Source organism: Fusarium oxysporum, genomic scaffold, assembly GCF_000149955.1.
Source record: "Fusarium oxysporum f. sp. lycopersici 4287 supercont2.34 genomic scaffold, whole genome shotgun sequence".
In the NCBI taxonomy this organism is placed as follows: domain Eukaryota; kingdom Fungi; phylum Ascomycota; class Sordariomycetes; order Hypocreales; family Nectriaceae; genus Fusarium; species Fusarium oxysporum.
The window spans coordinates 406,690-420,662 of NW_017264846.1; the positions used below are offsets into that span (position 1 = coordinate 406,690).

The window sequence follows — 13,973 nt, forward strand, 5'->3', positions numbered from 1 at the left end:
ACGCACTGCATCGTTATTACTGTTCGGCACCAGAGGACTGTAAGGCTCAACTTCGCATACATGATACCTTTGGCTTTGAAAGAACGATTGGTCTGTGAGAATCATGAGTTGAGGTGTTTCAAGATCAAATGGTGGTGATCTGATGTGCTCGCAACACCTTCTGTTGGGTTGATGCGCATGCATCGATGAATCAACAGACTCACCAAGTGCCATGTGATATTGGGTCGTTACATTGGGACTAGACTTTCTATTGCTCCTAGTACGCGAAATCATACGAGCCCCATTTTGCGCCGGAGGTCTCGGTGAGGCGCCAAGGAGATATGATTATGATCTGACGTAGCATGTTCGCGTGGACTCGACTCCAACACTGGAGCCGACTTTGAGGGTCTCTGGCCAGGTAATAAGTCAAGTTGTGCGTAAGCTTTTAGTTTATCGGCCGCACCAACACCTGCAAGCCACAGACCTGGCTGACTGGATCCATTCGGAGAGTCAGACTAGTGTTCCATTTATCCCAAGAATAGAATAGGATTGATCGTGAGTCAATATATCTTCTAAATCCACCGTGAAGTTGATATCAGAGATATTATCCCAATATTCCTGGCCATATATAACATCGCACAGAAAAGAACAAAGAGTTTGAGCCAAGCCCATCCAATTCAGAGAGCCCGATGCCGAAAACGAACTTGTTGTAACCTTGCCCTCCTTTATGCTTTCCCTCACGATAATGCGGAGCTGAAGATTCTGAGACTGTCTTCCAATAATCCCGCGTAGAATGGCAGATAATGGACTGTTCAAAGGCCATGTTGGCAATTATAACGAAACCAAAGATATGTGGGAAAATCCGGGGATCCCCCTTCCCTTCAGGATTCAGACTAACAGTCTGAAAGTCCTAGATATAAAGTTTAAAGTCCTAACGTACATGATAAGCAAGTGGACCAGAAAAGTGAGTGGACCAAAAATTAATTTCTTAGCATTTACACCTGAAGGTCTAACTAGTATCTTTATTAAGCTTCCAAAAATCAGAATTAATTTACTAGAAGCTCATAATTGTAGGGTATATTGAATGGATAATATATTTTATATAACTTAGTTTTTAAAATTCTGAAATTCTTTTACTTAAGAATAAATAAAAAATCTTATTCGCACTGTCTTTTTCAAGACTTTTAAATTTGACCAGCTACCGTACATGATAAGCATGCGCCGCGCTTTTCTTCCTTGCCGCATCTCCCACAGCGCCGAACCCCCGGTCGCACCGACCTCCCCTAACCACCACTTTTCGACAATTCGGCTACTACCTGCGTATCTATATCTATCTGATCAGTTAGATTCCGACCTTCCTCTACTGTCATCTTCCCTCTATTCTGTAGGCGGGTTCTTTTTGCTCTGCGCCGTCGGCTGAGTATCTCATTCGCCTGTCGAAAATCTTGGATCTCAGCCCTCATTAAAGCCATCTCATGCATAACTGCCTTTGTTCCTTTTGAAAGAGACTTTAGTGCTTCTAAAATTGACTCTAGAGAGCTTCTTTGATGCCTTCTAACTCGTCTTTCAAGGTATTCAGACTGCGATTCAGCCTCAATAATTGTCTTCGGGGTCTTTGAAGTCCAAGGTTGTGCCTGGCCTGCTTCCTCCTCAGCAGGTGTTGGAGTCCGTAGCTGCACATCAAGCTTTGAGACTACACTTTCTGGATCAAAAGGGACAAGGCCAGCTCCCTAAAACCTCCTTTAATATCCTTCTCGGTCATAGTAGCCTGAAAAGCGGCATAAAAGGCCGGGAAGAACTCGGTCTTGGAAATATGTGTTATAGAGCTTCTGATTAGATGCTCAATTTCTCGACCATATGCCTTTTTCAGCGGCCCAAAGCACCCGACGCCAAGAGGTTGAAGTAGATGAGATGAATGAGGCGGCATACAAAGCGTAATGATATTATGCTCCTCACAATATATCTCAAAGTCGGTCGAGTGGTGACTTTCGTGACCATCAAGGATCAGAAGACGATAGGAACCAACTGATCGATTGGCTGTAGATCGGTCAAAGTGCTTTAGCCACTCGAGACCCGTCTCATTATCTGTCCAGCCATTTTGGGTCGTGGTGATAGCCCAATCGCCCGGGAGGTTGCTTTCTCGGTACCAATTGGCAAGGTGATATTGGCCTGCAACCACGATAAATGGATCAATTGCCCAGCCTTCCGCATTAATCGCCTGGATAACTGTAACCCATTCCCGATTTCCAGGCTGCACAGCTTTTGGCTTTCCACGCCTTTCTGCGCCTGTAGTAACTATACCGCTTCCAATCATGCCCATCATAAAGCCGGTCTCATCAAAGTTATAGATATCATCTGATCGGATACCATACTTTGCGATTGTATTCTGTACGAGCCTGAACCAATTGCGAATAGTAGTCGGATCTTCACATCTAGCCCTTTGATAGTCATATCTCCGCTGAAAACGCGTCTTGAGGTCTGGTTGCCGCTTGACAAAATTGATAGCCCAGCGCTTGCCAACTGGTGATGCATCGCGATCAGTAAGCAGTCCATTGGCCATTTCTTCAACACTACGATGCCGGGGAGGAAATCCTCGCGAATCGAGGTCGAGAATATACTGAACTATGATCTGTTCCTCTAGATCAGATAGTTTCTGCGACTTTGGGATAGTATCATGTATAGAGAGTATGCCTTTGCGTCGGCGCCATAGCTTCATAGGACCAACTTCATATATCTCTGCAGCTCATCGGAGCGTTAACTTAGGGTTATTTTGGAGCGCCTGAAGAGCAAGAAGAACTCTAGCCTCTTCATTTAATTGTGGCATATTAGGTGGTTGAGAATTAATTGATCAGATATAAAGTGAGGTGTATGAGGGATTTTTATAACACCCGCTTATCGTCTACGTTATATTTCCTCTGATCTAATTTCCCCTTATCCCGAGCACTACAAGCCTAATATCTTAATATATCATAATCGCTGATAAAACCTCGGCTAATGAACGCCTTTAGCATCACCGCGCCTATCTGGAATAAATATCGACTTGCATAGTGGGCAGTCGATATGGTGTTTCTGGAACCAGGAGTCAATGCAACTCGTATGGAAGACATGTTTACATTTCAACCGTCGGACATCGTCCTGGTCCCCCAGAACTTCGATGCATATTGCACTATCCTGATGTCAGTATGGGCAGAAAACTCTCTCATTTCAACTTGGAACTTACCAGACTTCAGCTGAACTAGACTGCGTTGAAGCCCAGGTTGCCTGCTTCTTTAGCCCCTTTGCTGCTTCGTATTTTTGTGACGGGTTTGCGTCGTTTACCGTCCGTAGATCGACTGTATCCTTGGGTGAAGGTTTCGCCGCCTCGATGTCTCCCTGGGGTTGGGGATGATGATATAGTGATTTCACAATGAAGCTACCTTTATTAACATGGACACGGACCGCACATCTACGAAGGAAACGCGTACAAAATGATGATTACCAAAGGTACACCGATGATGCCGCCCACTAACCCAGAGAAAATAGGTGTAGGCGTCGATGGGGTGGAGGCGTCACTCTGATTTGTTAAGTTGTCTCGCGGGATGTAAGCCATGAATCGTGGTTTTCAATGAAGATTTTGTGTCAAATTTCTCGCAATGCCAAGTGGAATACAGCGAGTTATAAAGGCTGCGTTTCGCATCAGTTGCGGTCTCTATCGATGTTTTCTGAGCATATGATTGTGGGTTCCCGCGCCAAAGATCATAATGGAACCATGTTTAAGCCACTTGTTGGCGACTGTTTTCACTGCATATCGAGCGAGAGGGTGCGCTTGAGAGCCAAACAGGAGGGATGTGCGATTTGTGCTTGATCATACGTTAACCCTGAGGTTCGATCTAGACTAGACTCAGATGAGCCTAGCGGCATCCACTACAAGTCCGATGACGTGATGCCAGTGATCATGGTCGCCAATTAATGTCAAGACGCGACCACATGTGAATGCAACTAATAAACAGATTAGCCCAGATCCAACCCTGGAGAGATTCCGTCTTCAACGTGGTGTCATGGTGGGCTTATGTGGCTTATCTGGTCCTGTGGCTTTACAGTGGTGTACTGTGCGGCCCTCTCCTCTAGGCACTTTCAGCATCTAGGAATCAGGTCATAGCCACGTGAGCCGATAAATTGACACTCGACCATTCCCCACTGGCCAGCCCCGAACTGTGACGGTTGGGTTTTCCAACTGGATAAACTAGACCTACGCTACTATACTACTAATGAGTGATGGATGAATGAACGAATTTATTCCGCCCGGGGAGGATACGCCTCATAAGGCCTAGAACGTTAAATCTCGTTACATTCTTTTCCCCGACTTCTGGCTCAGACCTCACCAATCCCTACTCCCCGCCACATTTCCCAGCCTCGCTTGTCCCTGCGATAGGCTTGCTTGAAGGCGGACTTCTCCGTGTTCAGCATCCTATCTTCAGCAGCTGAAGCATGGTCTGTCAACTTGAGGCTGTTCAATGTTAGTAGTCAACTGTGATGTTCATGTTTAATATGTTCTGTTTTCCCTTTCTCAACTCAGTCTTCCCGTCGCCATCACAAACTTATGTATGTATGTATGTATATTTTTCGTCCGGGGGCCGTGAGGCCCGTAAAGGCCCCTATTGGGGCACAGGACGTGCTAAGCTAGAGTCTCTAGTGCTAAAATCTAAGTAAAGCTTTCGCAAATTACAGAACAGACCACTATCCAGCATATCATCGGCTCAAAAGCGCGTCCTGTCGAGCCTGTTACCCGTCAGCGGGATGACCAGGTGCGGCTATCATAATGGTAGCCGCTCTATCGGTCAGTCTTTAGTGAGACTGGGGAGAGGGCGGCGGCATGACCGCACGAGCCGGCCAAGCCCATGAGAATAAAGAAAAGAAACAAAGAAACAGAAGGGAAAGGAAGCTAAAAGGAGAGGAGGAGACGCAAATGCATCTCCGATCTGCCTCGTTTAGTAACGAGTGCATATCCTTTCGAAGAAGGCGCTTGACTTGGTCAACTTGATGTACTTGTCGAAGTTCCTTCCTATTGCTCAGGAACGGAGGTGATCTACTAGGTTTCGAAAGCTTCTTTTGGTTTCTGTCTCGCCACCTTTCGCAGGTATGCTAGTGTCGGCTGAGCGCCTTCCGGTTCTGGTAGCGAGGACGCCGCCTTTGCTAGTTTATCGGCTTGTTCGTTGCCGGGAATGTCCGTGTGTCCAGGTATCCAGCGCTTTTGTGTAGCTCCGTGTGATGCAGCTATCGCCCGGAACTCGACAAGGACTGCTTGTGAAGAATCAGACGGTGAGCCCCGTAGGCATGTGGCGGCTGCCAGGTTGTCTAGACAGACTACAATGTCCCGTGCCGCCGATCCTGGGGGGTTGAGAGCGGCCTTAAGGCCCTCCAGTGCTCCTGTAAGTTCAGCATTAAAGACCTCGGCAGGTCCAAGACGGCCCGAGCCGTCGCAGATGGAGAGGTGCTGCTGGTGAATGGCGAAGCCATAGCTGGCTGCTCCCTCGATGATAGAGACTGGTTGCGGTTCAAAAGTAGTATAGGGGGGGTTATTTTTAGTGCGACGCATACTTATACACGTTAGCTAGTTACCATTAAAACTAATCCTTCTTCGGCCCTCGAACATTAGCAGCAGCTACAAAATGCCCCCAAGTAATCAACTCCCGACTACAGTCGTCTTGATGGATAATACAATTAATGAGCGTTGGACCATCAGTATGCGCAACGGCTCGTTCCAAACCATTCGAAAGTTCCTCAGAAGTGCGAGCTTCAAGACCAAGCGCGATCTTTCCTTCATCCTCACAACTAAACGCCTCGACTAAATGACCATAATCCCAGTTCTGAACTCGATTATATAGTCCATCGTGAATTTCCACCTCGATAGTGTAGCCTCGGTTATTCATGAGGAGTATAATGATAGGCACTCTGTATCTTACCATTTGAGATACTTCCTGGGCTGTCATCTGGAAGGCACCGTCTCCAACCATGACGATAATCTGTCGTTGCGGCCTTGCAAGGGTGTAACCGAATGATGCGGGAATAGACCATCCAGGATGGCCCCATTGCATTTCAATCTCAAATTCAGCTCCAAATGGAAGACTCAACTTCAGTCCGTTAAACCATGAGTCACCAGTGTCCGCAAACACCGTAGTATCAGGGTTAAGTGACAGCAGGGCTTGCGTTTGTCGAGCAATCTCCTTTCTCGTTAACTTCTCAGGACCACGTGAGGGTTTTCCCAGAGATGGATCAGGACGTAACCTGTTATACTCAATCATGGTAGTATCATTCCAGCCAACTGTCGCAGCTAGTCTCGACAGAAAGTCGTGCATTTCAATAAGGCTGCAGTAGAGCTTGGAAGCCACTGTTATATTGTTCATATCAACAACAAGCTGCGGGACACTTGGTAAAGCTGTCCAACCAACAGTGCTGTAGTCGGTGAAGACAGTGCCAATGCAAATAAGCAGATCAGCCCAATTTACGATAGCGTCAGCCGCTAGGGTGCTGACCTGACCCCAAAACATGCCAGCAAACTGTGCATGATCTTCAGGAAATGAGCCCTTGGCAGCTGGTTGGATGACGACAGCACATCCGATCGCCTCTGCCAATTGAAGGAGAGCATCCTGAGCTTTGGCCCTACGTACCAGGGGCCCAACAAGGATAATGCACCTGTGTTTGGTACCAATAAGCTCGCACGATTTGGATACAGCAACATCGAGTGCGTGTTGGTTGCATGGAGCTGATGTAAGAAGCGAGGTTATAGGTCCAGGACGAAGACAGGTCTCGCCCGCAAGGTTAACTGGAACCTCTATGTAAACAGGTTTCGTTTGTGTGAGGGCAGCTCGGATAGCTGTATCGATAATCCCAGGAGCGTTCAATGCCTGACGCACACGAGCCGCGAAACAAGTGATCTTTCTGGCCATCTCAAGCTGATATGTCGTGTCATATTCACTAAGAGTGTGATGGAGTAGGTGTTGGCCCACATCGTTGGTATTAGGCGCTCCACTAACAAGGATAAGAGGAAGTCTCTCAGCGTAGGCACTGCCGATTCCATTGAAGGTAGAGAAAGCGCCGACGCTGTACGTCACGATACAGACACCAATGCCATTCGCGCGAGCATAGCCTTCAGCGGCGAGAGAGCAGTTGAGCTCATTCGTGCAGCCTATTTCAGTCAGGGACGGATGAGCCTCAAGCTTGTCGCGGAGAATTAGGTTGTAGTCCCCTGGGACAATGAAATGATGACGGATTCCGATCTGGACAAGCCTCTCAGCAAGATAATCACCCACGGTGAAGGGCGACATGGCGACGGAAATGGGGATTCCTGTATACTGGTGGCACGAATATATCGGCCTTGTACAAAAATGAGGAAAGCAGCCAAGGTAGTCTTGAATTGCTGGTCCTTGACATCGAGTTGTCTAAATATTCGACCATATGTACTGCAGCGGGGGATTGTCCACTAAATTTGCATGATTACAATGCATCGCGTAGTCATACCCTCTTCGATATCACCCTGTAATGGAGTCATAGAATGATCATTTGAGAAGATATGGAGGTGTTCTGGCTGGGAGATACTAGACGTGTATTCCCAGTGCCTTTGACGTCTTACTGGCTGCGAACTGGAGATTGCAAGCCTCTGATTACGTGCTAGTAGTTGTAACATACTAAGGTTCAAGCCACTATCGTAATCAGGCCACCATAACATGACCGGCAAATGAGCTGACCGGTTATGTCGTTATGGATGTCTACTCGGAAACTTCCCGGTATTGAAGCAGTAGTCCTTAGAGACAAGCGAAAGCCACTTAACATGCGTGGCGTCATGAACAACTTATATGTCCCAAGATTCACCAGGTCAAGTCGCATTCTCATAATGTATTGTCCACTGTACCTCCAGGTCGTAAAGTCTTGAGTTTACCCCACTTTTAGGATAACATGATGAGTTCCAACGACACTAATGTAAACTCAAAAAGGTTAGGGAAAGAGGAGATTCATGCTGTTGAGACAATGGAAAGATGACAGTATAGTGACACATCAAAGTCTCCCATCATAAATGGGGAAACTCAAGAATGAAAGACTGATTCACTCGTATCTGACGGTCTACGCAAATGTTTGTGCTCATAAAACAAGCCTCAACCCCCATTACATCTTTACTCTATAGGGCTTCTGCGTCACGTTCAAGCAATTATTCAATCATGAATGACGATTGGACTGCTGAACCTCTGGTTCTCAACTTTGAGCACCTGGCTCGAAGTGATGTCGGCCTAGTCGGCGGCAAGAATTCCTCCTTGGGCGAAATGGTTCGAGCCCTCGGACCCAAAGGGATTCCAGTGCCACCAGGCTTCGCGACATCCTCCTATGCCTACTGGCACTACGTCGATGCCAATAACATCCGCGGCAAAATCGATGAATTGGTCAATGAATGGCAGGCTGGTCAACAGACACTCGCCGAGGCAGGCCATGCCATACGTAGCTTGTTCCTACGTGGGACATGGCCAGCTGATACTGCAGAGGCCATTTTGTCAGCCTATCAAGACCTTTGTGATAAAGCTCAGGTTGATAATCTGAGTGTTGCAGTACGATCTAGCGCAACAGCTGAAGATCTTCCTGATGCGAGCTTCGCTGGACAGCAGGAGACGTACCTGAATATTCAAGGTAGAGAAGCACTGCTAGATGCCTGTCGACGATGCTACGCTTCACTCTTCACAGATCGAGCCATCAGCTATCGCCAAATCAAGGAGTTCAGCCATGCAAGCGTGGCTCTTTCCATTGGAGTACAACAAATGGTTCGCTCTGATATCGGTGGTTCGGGTGTCATGTTCTCTATAGATACCGAGAGCGGATTCGACAAAGTTGTTCTCATCAATGCTGCTTGGGGTCTTGGCGAGAACGTTGTTCAGGGCACGGTCAACCCGGATGAATACCAATCTTTCAAGCCTCTCTTGTCCAACAAGAATCTTTCACCAATTCTAAGCAAGAAACTTGGCGATAAGTCAATCAAAATGGTTTATGGGGATAAGTGCAGACCTACACGTAATGTCCCCACGTCCAGGGCTGAGCAAGCCGCTTATGTTCTCGAGGATGAAGAAATTCTCCAGCTGTCACGATGGGCATGTCTCATTGAAGAGCATTATGGTTGCCCGATGGATATGGAGTGGGCCAGGGATGGCTCTTCGGGAAAGCTTTTCATCGTCCAGGCCAGACCCGAGACTGTGCAGTCTCGTCGTGACACAGCTGCCTTTAAAACCTACAAGGTTGGTGAACGTGGCCATATATTGACCACTGGACTATCCATTGGTGATAAAGCAGTTGCTGGGCGTATCTGCCTGCTCAATACGGTCTCGGACATGGATAAGTTTATCGATGGATCTATTTTGGTCACCGAGGCTACAGATCCTGACTGGGTGCCTGTCATGAAGCGCGCCGCCGCTATCATCACCGACCAAGGTGGGCGTACTTCTCATGCCGCCATTGTCAGTCGCGAACTAGGTATTCCAGCAGTCGTGGGTACAGGAAATGCCACATACGTTCTGCACACCGGTCAGGATGTCACTGTATCGTGTGCAGAAGGTGATTCAGGTCTTGTCTATGATGGAATCTCGGAAATCACCACCCAGATGGTTTACATATCTGAACTCCCTTCGGTCCGAACAAAGATCATGCTGAATCTGGCCAACCCTGCAGCTGCATACCGCTGGTGGAGACTCCCAGTTGACGGCATCGGACTTGCTCGTATGGAATTTGTCGTCAGCAATTCTATCCAAGTCCATCCTATGGCTCTTATTCACTTCGAACATCTCAAGGATGGAGAAGCCAAGAGAGAAATTGGCAAGTTGACGGCAGGCTATGCCTCCAAGCCTGATTACTTTGTTGACAAGTTGGCATCCGGCCTTGCAACTCTTTGTTCCGCTGTCTACCCTAAACCAGTCATCATCAGGATGAGCGATTTCAAGACCAACGAGTATGCTCGTCTGATAGGTGGTGCTGAGTTTGAACTGAAAGAGGAGAATCCCATGATTGGATTCCGCGGGCCTCGCGCTATTACTCACCTCGCTACAAAGAGGGGTTCGCTCTGGAATGCCGGCCTGTCAAGAGGGTACGAGAGGAAATAGGTCTCACCAATGCCATCGTCATGATACCCTTCTGCCGAACAATCAAAGAAGCCCGAAAGGTGCTAGACGTTATGGAGGAGAACGGTCTAAAGCGAGGAGAGAATGGTCTTAAGGTCTATGTCATGTGCGAGATTCCATCCAATGTCATTCTGGCCTCGAGCTTCACTGAACACTTTGACGGTTTTTCCATTGGGTCTAATGACCTGGCACAGCTTACGCTCGGAGTAGACCGGGACTCTGGAGAGTTGGCGAGTTTGTTCAACGAGCAGGATGAGGCTGTTAAGTGGATGATCGCCAGAGCTATTGAAGTGGCTCGTCGGGAGGGATGCAAGATTGGGCTTTGCGGTGAGGCACCGAGCAATCATCCTGAGTTTGCTAAGTTCTTGGTTGATGCGGGAATCGATTCCATCTCTGTTAGTCCGGATAGTTTTGTTCAGGTTATGAAACACGTGGTGGCTAGTGAACAGGGCTTGTAAATATGTACCATACACAACCCCCCTTTCGACAGCCCCACCCTTTCGTCAAGCAAAAAAAAAAAGAGGACCACCAAAAATGGACAACTTCACTTGTAAACAACTCGGCCAAAATGAGGGACATGTGCAAAATATCTCATCTCACAATAGCGAACAACTATCTCTATTGGAATTTAGGTCTTTCGATAAGCCGTCCTGACCGCGTGGTCCGTTGGTGGGGTACGGCTTCCTCTCTCACTTCAATGACCGAGCTAGCCTCTGATTCTGACTCTCGCTCGTCTGAACAGACAGATTCCACCACGACAGACTCATTTTGAGTCTCCCCTTGAGGTATGGCTTCTCCAACAGCTAAAGTCTCCCCGAGAGTCATAAAACGCCTGTTAGGATTCGGTACCGCCTTCCTCTTCTTCCCTCTCTTCAGCCGAGCCAATTCTTCCTCTAGGCTGGCAATCCTCTGCGTATGCGCCGCTACTGTCTGTTGTTGAGCCTCAAAAGCCCTTGGCTATCACGTTGTACCGTCTCCGCGTCTTTGGTGTTTTGTTCAGCCCAAGATCTCGAATTTGACGGCTCGTCTGTGGTGTATCGTCCGAGCCAAGATACGGCCTAGGTTCAGGAGTCACTCTTGGGCCGCTGTTTGGCCTGTCTTGTTGGATTTCAGGGTGTCGCAGCGCTTTGGAACGCGAAATCGGCCAGTTGCCAGTGACCCTCCAGCCTGACAGTATGTTCTTCTTAGTCATTCCAACTCGGCGAGCCTTGGCGTAGGCCCTGATGAAATTGACCTTGTCCATCGGAGCGGAATCAGTCAACGAGGCCAACCTTTCCAGCTCTCGTCGATATGCAGCCTTTAACGCGTTGAAGACTCCATTGTCTAGTGGCTGGAGTCCATGAGAGCAGTGTGCTGGTAGATAGCAGCAATAAACGTTGTTCAAAAAGCACGTGGCCATCCATTCATCCTTCCACCACTCAGCACTGATCGTGAGATGGGGGAAATGGAGGACATACTGTTGCATGGCTTCCGTGACCATCTAAGATGATCAGTCTCGCGTCTGACTCGTCGGCAGGTGTAGTCTGGGGCAGATAAACTCTTTCAAGCCATTCAATGCCTATGTGGTCATCAGTCCACTTGTTTGGGCGAAGTTATGTAATACCAGTCTGCTATCTGCTTGAACTCGTCAAGGAACCATTGTTTCTGCAGTTCCTTCCCCTTGAAGATTATGCCAGGAACTAAAGCGCGGCCGTCAGCAGTGACAGCTTCGATGAATGAAGTCCAATTCCGAGTCTGTGGTCCCTTGAGGAAGGCCTTGCGCTTCGGGTCCGCGCTTCCAACAACTAAGCTATCTAGGCCTGAATGAAGAGAATTAGTCGGTCAAAATGCAAGCACCGACAAGTAATAGAGGTGAATACTTGCCGAAACCAGTCATAATACCGCCTTCATCAACGTTGACGGTGTTTTCAGGCTTGATCCAGCCATACTGGCCATCCCGGATATCAAAGTACCAATGAACCGCTCTAGGTGTGAAAGAGTCGAACCTTTTAGCTTCTTGACGTCTACCCATCTTGATCTTTAGGTCTGCGCGGCGATTGATAAACTTAATCACCCAGTTACGTCCTAAGTCGGGATGTTCGCCCTGCTGTCTCAGCAGGCCCATGACGCAAGCGCGGATCTGACTGTGGGACGGAGCATAGCCCAAAGACTCCTGACGGAGTATCCAGAAAGCGAGCCTATCTTCTTGGCTCTTGGACAAACGTCGGCGAGGCTGGATCTGGTCTTCAGCGGCCCCACGGCCGTTAAGTCTATCGATGAGGGTCGTTCGGGGCACTCCTCTTCTCTGGGCCGCTTGAGGGGGTGAAAAACCATGATCGGTAATGTCCAATATGGCCTCAGCCATATCGTCCTCTGTATATTCCCATTTAAGTCATGATTTAGGCATTTTTCTGCTGTTGTCGAGGGTAAAGATCAAAAATCACGAGAAAGAGTGGTGAGGAGGTTAGTGACCATATTGAAAATATTTCAATAGCATGACTTGCATATATCGCGTGCCCAGCACATCCTCAACAGGTCAAAATAATTATCTCCACTCATTTATATAATCAATAAAAGAAGCTTCTTTTAGGTAGCTATTTATTCTGGCCAAATTTCGTATAAGTGAAGTTGACGAATTTTGGTGGTGCTATTTTTTTTTTGCTTGACGAAAGGGTGGGGCTGTCGAAAGGGGGGTTGTGTATGGTATGTAATTAATGTTAGTGATATACATATTGTATTAATGGCTGATCAGTTTGACTGTTACTGCAGATATCTCATGAGCTGTGTAGATCTGTTGAGTCAACAAAGGGTACGAACTGTCAATGGCAACAGCTGCAAAGAAAATGGAAATCGCTATTAGTGGTGATTGTACACGACCACTACAAAAGGGAACACGGGTTCTTTTAATGGTCTGAAACTATCAATAGAATGGGTATCTCGCAGCCCAGCAGATCCTACTTTTCCGGAAGAGATTACTCTTCACTGGGAAAAGGCATGTGTCCCATTACTTGACATATAAAGATGAGCGTGTCTAATCATTATCGTGATGGATTTTGTCAGAATCATATAACCTATTACTGTAAACATTGTGAAAGTAAATATCACTATTACCAGTCTCGTTGTATCAACTCAACGCTTTCTTTCAATGGTTTCCCCAACGTCGTCACTGTAGCCTCTTCCTTATCATTCAAAGAGAGCGGGACTGAACTTAGAATTCCCTTTCTGCCAACAACAGCAGGCATGCTGAGACAACATCTATACTGCTTTTGAATGTGACTCACAGGGCACATCTAATGCTTGTCCAATATAACAGAACAGCACAAATCAGCGGCAACTGAAGCAATTCCGAAGGGGGCAGAGCCTTTACCCCGAATGGTACTTTGTGATCGATGCTTGCAGATTAGTTCGATCCTCGTGCGATCAAGACCACTCAACATTTGTACATCTGCAATCTGGACCGCGCCAATAGTTGCTGAAGACCAGGCTAATACTTGATCTTCTCCCTGACGGCCCATGACGAATGCATCTACAGCAGACAGTGATACCTATAGTGATGCTGCATCAGATATAATGAGATGTCGATTAGAGTCGTGGGCATTCACCGAAGCACGAGATGCAACCATCCCTCGAAGTCTGTAAGTGTCGAGAGTAGTACCTGTGCCGATAACTTGAGACGGAGGAAGTCTCGACATTTCTTTGGCGATCGAGGTTAGAAGGTCAACGGGATTCGCCACGACCAATAAGACCGTGTCAGGCCGGAAAGGCCTCATCGCCTCAATAACCTCGCGTATCATTGTAGTGTTTCGAGACGTATAGTCGACCATTGTCTCACCTTGGAAGAATCATGAGCTCATGACCGAAGCGTGTATATGAAAACTTACCTAACAT

At 47.6% G+C, this 13,973-nt stretch overlaps 3 protein-coding genes across 3 annotated transcripts; 2 read left to right on the top strand and 1 right to left on the bottom strand.

Annotated features, from left to right (window-relative positions):
* Positions 1-5,585: 5,585 nt before the first annotated feature.
* Positions 5,586-7,283, bottom strand: FOXG_16380 (pyruvate decarboxylase; the record flags this gene model as incomplete). Its single annotated transcript, XM_018396410.1, has 1 exon — positions 5,586-7,283. One exon carries the CDS (start codon positions 7,281-7,283, stop codon positions 5,586-5,588), a length of 1,698 nt encoding a protein of 565 aa, XP_018257026.1.
* Positions 7,284-8,171: 888 nt separating this feature from the next.
* On the top strand, positions 8,172-10,088 carry FOXG_16381 (phosphoenolpyruvate synthase; the record flags this gene model as incomplete). Its single annotated transcript, XM_018396411.1, has 1 exon — positions 8,172-10,088. One exon carries the CDS (start codon positions 8,172-8,174, stop codon positions 10,086-10,088), a length of 1,917 nt encoding a protein of 638 aa, XP_018257027.1.
* A 20-nt stretch (positions 10,089-10,108) lies between these two features.
* On the top strand, positions 10,109-10,564 carry FOXG_22441 (pyruvate, water dikinase; the record flags this gene model as incomplete). Its single annotated transcript, XM_018402849.1, has 1 exon — positions 10,109-10,564. One exon carries the CDS (start codon positions 10,109-10,111, stop codon positions 10,562-10,564), a length of 456 nt encoding a protein of 151 aa, XP_018257028.1.
* Between the last annotated feature and the right edge of the window lie 3,409 nt (positions 10,565-13,973).